At 39.5% G+C, this 7714-nt stretch overlaps 1 protein-coding gene across 1 annotated transcript; it reads right to left on the bottom strand.

Annotated features, from left to right (window-relative positions):
* Window positions 1-1163: 1163 nt before the first annotated feature.
* On the bottom strand, window positions 1164-4734 carry LOC149213775 (disease resistance protein L6-like). The gene is made up of 4 exons (XM_089389146.1): window positions 3959-4734; window positions 2767-3868; window positions 2369-2644; window positions 1164-2207 (listed from the first exon to the last, which is right to left on the bottom strand). The coding sequence occupies exons 1-4, from the start codon at window positions 4093-4095 to the stop codon at window positions 1164-1166; spliced, it is 2559 nt and encodes an 852-aa protein (XP_089245272.1). The 5' UTR covers window positions 4096-4734.
* Window positions 4735-7714: the final 2980 nt, after the last annotated feature.

The following is a 7714-nucleotide window of genomic DNA, read 5'->3' as shown; positions in this document are numbered from 1 at the left end:
GAATTTAATTTTGTTAAATATTTTTTGGTAAATGCTATATATTATATTAATTATATTTTACAAAATTGTTTATTTATATTTATCCATATAAATATAAGTATTAGTGTAAAAGAGATAAGGAGTAAATTTAACTAGTTATCATCAATATTGTTGTCTATTTCATTAATTAGTTGTAAATGCTTGGTTTGCAAGTACAACAATCTACATAAATGAGAAATATCATTCATGAAAATCTTATTCTTGCTCACTTAATATTTGATGCTATCTATAAATATCACTATTATTTATAGGATGTCATCAATATTATGATGTTATTATTAGATTTGAAAATTATATATATTATTCATTCAATTAATTATTTAAATATATATGTATATGAATAAGCAACTCAAATATGTATTAAGGATTTTGAATATTTAAAATAGAAAATAAGTTAAAAAAATAATAAACAAATATATAATAAATTAATATTAAAAATAATAATTAAAAAAATATGTATATTAAAATTGAAATTTATTAAAAGATTAAATAATTAAAATATGAATTAAAAAATTTAAAATTAGAAATTAAAAAATATATGAAAACTTAATTAAAAGTAATTATTATATGTTATGCAAATAATATTTAAATAATATGATCCAAAAATCTATATTAATTTATAAAATTTATATTAATTTAATAAATATATAAATTGAATAATAATAATAAAATTAAATTTAGTAATGAAAATTATTTAAAGAACAAAATTTATATTTATGTGTTGTATCTAAGAAAAAATAAATATTAAAAAAATCACCATAAACTCGAATGTTAGGTGAACCATAAACTCAAATGTTATTATGGCTCAATATTATTACTACTCCACATGATGTAAAATGTAAAGCATTCTGTGAAGATTAATGACACAGCTCTCTCTCTTTGCGGGGTGTGGTGAGCACCGTCAGCTGCCCCACCGAGTCTGGGAGCGCTTGCAGGTTGGAGCACCAGCACTAGTAGAGTACCTAGAGGCCCGTCAGTTGCCCCACCGAGTCTGGGAGCCGCTGCAGGCTGGTGCAGTCTTACAAGTCGAGTGTCTGGAGGCCCGTCACCTAGAGTATAAAGTCTGTGAACTCCTGCTGCCGCCGCCGCCGCTGCCGCTGCTGCCGCCGCCGCAGCTGCCGCACCTAGAGTATAAAGTCTGTGAACTCCTGCTGCTGCTGCTGCTGCAGCAGCTGCCGCCTTCGCTGCGGCAGCTGCAGCTGCTCCTGCAGCCGCAGCAGCAGCAGCATCTGCTGCTGCTCCAGCAGCGGCAGCTCCTGCAGCAGCAGCTGCTGCTGCAGCGGTAGCTGCGGCAGCTGCTGCAGCAGCAGCGGCAGCAGCAGCTGCCGCTGCAGCGGCTGCAACGGCTGCAGCTGCAGCCGCTGCTGCGGCAGCTGCAGCAGCTGCAGCAGCTGCTGCAGCGGCTGCAGCTGCAGCTGCTGCAGCTGCTGCTGCGGCAGCCGCTGCAGCAGCTGCAGCAGCTGCAGCAGCGGCCCCAGCTGCAGCAGCTGCAGCAGCGGCAGCAGCTGCTGCAGCGGCAGCTGCAGCAGCTGCTGCAGCTGCCGCTGCAGCCGCAGCTGTAGCTGCTGCAGCTGCAGCTGCTGCCGCTGCCGCCTCTGCTTCCGCAACAGTTGCTGTACTAGTGGCAGCAGCAGCAACTGCGGCCACAAGTGTGCTAAGCTCGCCATTTGCTGCCCCACTGAGCCTGGGAACCCCTGCAGGCCGTAGCACTCTTCCAAGTTGAGGCTCTGGAGGCCTGTCAGCTGCCCCACCGAGCCTGGGAGCCCCTGCAGGCTGTAGCAGCCTTCCAAGTTGAGGCTCTGGAGGCCTGTCAGCTGCCCCACCGAGTCTGGGAGCCCCTGCAGGCTGGAGCAGCCTTCCAAGTTGAGGCTCTGGAGGCCCGTCAGCTGCCCCACCGAGTCTGGGAGCCCCTGCAGGCTGGAGCAGCCTTCCAAGTTGAGGCTCTGGAGGCCCGTCAGCTGCCCCACCGAGTCTGGGAGCCTCTGCAAAATGTTGCACGAGGAAAAGTTGAGATGTTTCAATGAATGCATATCAGAGAATTCATTTGGTAAAGTTTCAAAATAACCATTTTCCAGGACAATTCTTTCGAGCTGATTCAGTTTCCCAATAGACTGTGGAACCTCTAAAAGGGGAGCATCAATATACAATTGCGTCAACTGTAGTGGTGCCTGCAATGTGTACATAAAAACATTAAAGTTGATTTGCCTCTGTAAATGTCACCTATTTGACATTGTGATAAACAAAGACAATTCTTAAATGCAAGCAATTTTTATAATTTGAAGAGAAATGGAAATCGATCTATGTCCAAATAAATTAGAATTTGTACTACCTCAGGTTCATGCGGAATCCATAGTCTTCTCAAATTTCTCCCCTCTATGTATAACACTCTTAAATTCCTTGTTTTCCCTGTGAAAGATATTGAGAAGATCGGACAGTTCTCCCATCGGAGATATATCAGTTGTCGTAACTCCCCTGCACTGAATACGCTTTCAACAAAAGAACCTTCACCCCTAAGCAGTTCCAACCTGCTTAGGTTGCAGTTGCCCGCAACGTTTTCGAAAAATTGTTCGTGGCCATCTCCATAATCCATGCTAATTCCTCGCACCTGAATTGTTCACTCGGAGCTGTTAAAAACATGATTTTTTCTTCAAAAAATTCGAAACAAACAGGCAATTTAGATATCGCAATGCTAATTTGAAAATCCGTGGGGAGCTTCAACATACGTACAGGCGATGAGGGGGAAAGAGTACGAAGAAGATTGGCATTTGGTCGCGAAAGCCGAAGCGGATGTTTCTCCTCTGCTACAGCTCTGCCGAGATCGCGGAGGTGGTCGTGCATTCTTATACACTCTTCACTGTCGATCTCGAGAAGGCATCTGTTCTCTAAGTTGCGGAGACCCAGCCATCCGTCCCAGCCAGATCCGTTCCATATAGCGATGGCGGTATCTCTGTTTTCTCCTATAAAAAAACAAGCGACGTCTAAAAAGATCTCCTGCTCCTCTTTACCGAGACCATCGTAGCTAATTTTAAGCTTGCTATGAATATCCTCAGGAAGTATTCTTCTGATTTGGTTTAACTCTCTTTTCCAAAACTCAGAATCTTCTCCACGAATAGCCGCTCCAACGACCTTAAGAGATAAGGGCAATCCATCACAGAAATCCAAAAACTCTTCTACCAGTTGTTCAAATCCTGGCACAGGACAACTCTGGTCAAAGGCATGCGAGCAGAATAGTGCTCTAGAGTGTTGTCGGTTAAGGCCTGTTTGCCGGTAAATAGAGTCCTCTATAATTCCCGAGCTTGTAAGTACATCCCTATTGCGAGAAGTAACCAAGATTAAACTACTGGATTGAATGGTGTCTTTCACCGGTGAAAACAATGCGTCAAGTTGATCAATATGATCAACATCATCTAAGACTATCAGACATGGGGGACAGGATGAAAGATGCTTTTGGAGCTTCCCTATGCCTTCATGAATGTCTCTTATTTGCTCGTTCTGCAAATGAGCCAAGTCTTTAAGAAGTGCTGTCTGCAATGAACTTAAAGAGCTCTTGGCTGCGGTTTCTCTCACATCAGACAGAAAACAACATCGATCATAATTTGATGTGTGTCTGTTGAAGAATTCTTTTGCAAGGGTCGTTTTGCCTACCCCGCCAAGACCCACAATTCCCACAACCCTAGTCTTCTGGCTTTGCTGCTGCAAGTGCACAATTCTTTCCACATGTTCTATTTTCTCATCCAGGCCTGTAGGATATTTGGCCACATGAAGAGGTGTTTTACTAACCTTTCGCCACACTTCTTCTACGACCGCATCAACTAGCTGCCCTTCGTCACTGAACAATATGCACAGTAATATGATTATGGAGGAACGTCTTATGTTTCGTGAAATAACTAAGAAAAACAGGAGAGAGTATGGCCCTTACCCGTACTCCTTGGAGACAAAACCGCTTTTATTGGAGACAACAGAGAGAGCATTCCTCCATTTTTGCAGAGTGCTCGAGTCATGTCGTGGCTTCTTTTTGTTGGTGTGACGATCCAATGTTGTCTTCTTTTCTAGCATGTGCAGGTCTCGAGCATACCTTCCCTTTTCGCCTTGTAGACTCGGGAAGATCCAGCGGAGGATACTCTGCGGAAGATCCAGCGGAGGATACTCTGGACTCCAGCGAACTCTCCATCTCCACTCTGCGTCCACCGAAGTTCGGAAGGATCGACATCAAGGAAGACTGGAATAATTGTCGACTTGGATTCGGATTCGGATTCCACCATTAGCGCGAGCTCGTCAAGGCACCAGGTTGATTGGGCATATGTTGGAGAAAATATTGCTACCTGCACCGAGGCGGTTCGAATAGCCTCTTCGATTTGATGTAGTATGTTCTCTCCCTTGCGCAGTTCTGGCTGGTCCAAAAATACATTTAAGCCACGTACAATAAGCCGACGGTAGATATGGCTGGCGAGGCCTTTCTTTGTGTCGGGACCGCGGTGGTTCAAAAAAACTTCATAAACCTGGCCAGTGTTGGTGGATGAAGACGAAGAAGCATGGTCCGCCATGGGATACAGAAGAAGAAAGAAGCAAGCGAGATCCAAGACGTTTTACAGAGAAGAAAGAAGCAAGCGAGATCCAAGACGTTTTACAGAGATTGGGAATGAGCGGTGATCACACCAGTGCGAGACACTAATATCTGGTCAATTCAGAGGATCTGTTTTTCGCTGAACGAACCAAGTCGATATATATTTGTATTTAGGATACTTTTGTTTTATTATTAAATTGTGAAGTCATGAAAGTTGCTGCTAATTTCCTTCGTTCACTGCATTATTGAGGGTTGCCGCCGAGTCACCGACCATATATTCCTGGATCGTTTAGAAGATATGGTGACCACAGATATGTGGGGCCCAATCTTTATGCAAAAGCAACTGCATCCACTAACCCGAGACATGATAAGTTAATTTATTAAGCAATACAGGTGGCATCCATCCACATAAGAAGCAAGTGGGAGTCGACGTCCATTGCTGTAAATTAAAGCAGCAGCAAGTGGGAGTCGACGTCCATCACTGTAAATTAAAGCAGCAGCAAGTGGGACTCTGAGTGTCAACGTCCATAGTTGGCAATTTCATAGTACAATGAATGAAGGGCATAACTTAACAGGTAGCTTAGCGTCTACTGGCATAACTTAACAGGTAGCTTAGCGTCTACTGAATTTATTAATGAAGGCCATTCACTTTAAATTAGAAACTATTTTGATGGTAGGAAGTTCTTTTAAAACGTATTAGATATGTTCATCATGTAAACATTTAAGATCAGAACGTGTTTCATGTTTGGTACTTCTTTTTTCCTGAATATCTGAATCTCATTACCATAGTTATGTTAAGTATTTATTATGTATTATATTTATTGCATTTATGATGTATTTTGTTAATTTTTTTGCAGGTTATGGATCAATTTTTATCTTTTTCAACATCACATCATAGAATATTTGCGACGCTTGTTGAAGAACCAGATCATGGCTACATATTAAATAGGGAGCGGCTAGATTTGACTAAAAATGGCTATATTGAAAAACGGTTATATTAGGATAAACTTGATAAACGCCTAAGATTGACCAAGAACGGTTAGTTTTGACTATTCAATATGTTTAATTAAATAATATTATTATGTTATGATGCTGGTATTAAACCTACTATCATCGGTATTATAATTACTATCACTTGTATTATACCTATTTATTATAATATAATATAATTATTTATTTTAGTAATTATTTAACTTATTAAAATTAAATAATTTTATATTATTATATATTATATTATTTAATAAGAAATTCATGTATATAAATATATGAATATTATTAATAACAACTATATGAGTCTTTTTAATTAAAACATATTCTTTATCTTTTAAATATATTTTATTATTTACATAACCATAATAATGTAATTATGGTTAATCAATAAATTACTTAAGTAATATTCTAAATTACAAATTATTAAAAATTAATATATTAATATTTTAAGTTAAGTATTTTATTAAGGGATGGGTAGCTACTCAACATAGATTTATTGGAAAGGCCGTCTAAATATGCTAATTAAATATCTTATGCTATATAATTTAACCCTATAAAAAGGAAGGAAAGGATAAAAAGAAATCAAGGAAGATTTCCAAAGAGGATCAAAGAACTATGGCTAAAGAAAGAAGGTTAAAGGATAACAAGGGGAAGTCCCAGGAACAAGTTATTAAAAGAGGGAGGGGAGGAAGGGGAGGAAATGACTAGGAGGCAATGGCCGGGACCCAGCAACTACTGATCTTCCAACCATCATCTCTATTGAGATTGCTTGGCCTTCTTTCAATCTCGATGGCTTCCCTAAATTTTTGGTGGTAGAACTGCGAAACTCTAGCAATAACATTGGTCTCCTCAATACAAACATGATTTTTGGTCTTCTTTGCATGCTCTGCTAGTGCGGAAGACTTAGTTCTCTTATGCTTAAGATCAGCTGCGTGTTCACTAATTCTTTGATTAATGGAGCGTCCAGTCTCACCAATATAGGGGGTCCCACAAGAATGTTATTAGTGCTTTCTTATTTCTTACTAATTTATATGTACTTTTTATAATTCGGTTATGAATTGATTTTTTCTAAGGCTTTTAATAACTAGTTATTTTCTTTTATAATTCTCTATTCGCTATCAATTAGGATATCACTAAGAGAGAACAAATTCATGAATGTTGCCTCCTATGATAGTCCAAGTCCTTTTTTTTTTTTTAGGGAAGCAACAACGAAATCAACTAATGCAACATGAATGTTTCTTTTAATGACCATTGTAGGTACTTAAGACTTGGAACCTTTTGGTAAGCATAAGACTCACAACATTCACTTAGAAATCCTCTACACATAAGCTCTACACTTTGGAAAATGTGGTCATGCACATGCTCTCAAATGTGAACAAACTTAAAGACTTATACAACAATCTACCTTAGATGAACAACCACCCACCTCAACCACTAGGTTTCCCATGTCAACACCAAGCTCGATGAGATTGCTTGTGAGCTCTCTAACCAACCTTTTACCATATTGTTAAAGGAAAAGGAATCTAGTAGGCTATGGGCATGCCACTAGAAGGGATGACTCTTCTAATGGAGTAGGACATTATTATGATAATCATCGCATTATGTGATAAGAATTCCACAAAATAGGCATGAATAAGTTTGATGATTTTGATCCCACTAGTCAAGTTACCCAAATGGGAAATTATTTCTCTCTACACTTTCATACTAATAATTTATGAAACTTAGAGGGGGTGTTATACTTGGATGAAGAGTGTTGGAAATGGCATAAGAAATATCATGGAGGATACATTTCCTACATCCAGTTTTTGAAGACAATCTACTCTTGTTTTGGACGAGACAATCATTATCTGGGAAGTCTGAATATATTGTGCCAAACAAGCACAAATATAGAATTTATAGCAACCTTTGAGCGATTGGAAATTTACACATGGGGTATGTCTTATTCCTTTTTAAAATAATGTTTCATTAATGGTCTTGAGAAGGTAATTAGAGAGAAAATCATGATGCAATGCCCAACTACTTTGTTGGAGGCTTGTGGAAGAGTTGGGGAAGTTGAGATGGGGATAAATGCATAGACCAAAAAAACCTTTTATTTCCCTCCCCGCCATCTTTGGCATGTAC

This window comes from Pinus tabuliformis, chromosome 1_1 (assembly GCF_031772625.1).
Source record: "Pinus tabuliformis cultivar Carrire ecotype Pingquan chromosome 1_1, CPIR1, whole genome shotgun sequence".
NCBI classification, from domain to species: Eukaryota; Viridiplantae; Streptophyta; class Pinopsida; order Pinales; family Pinaceae; genus Pinus; species Pinus tabuliformis.
This window is presented reverse-complemented; position numbering and strand designations above follow the sequence as displayed.

Bases quoted from the DNA above. Each gene is read 5' to 3' on its own strand.
- LOC149213775 (XM_089389146.1), bottom strand. From the start codon at position 4,095: ATGCTAGAAAAGAAGACAACATTGGATCGTCACACCAACAAAAAGAAG. The intron at 3,869-3,958 runs GTAAGGGCCATA...CATATTGTTCAG, and splicing joins TTTGTCTCCAAGGAGTACGG to TGACGAAGGGCAGCTAGTTG. The intron at 2,645-2,766 runs GTACGTATGTTG...TGAACAATTCAG, and splicing joins CTCTTTCCCCCTCATCGCCT to GTGCGAGGAATTAGCATGGA.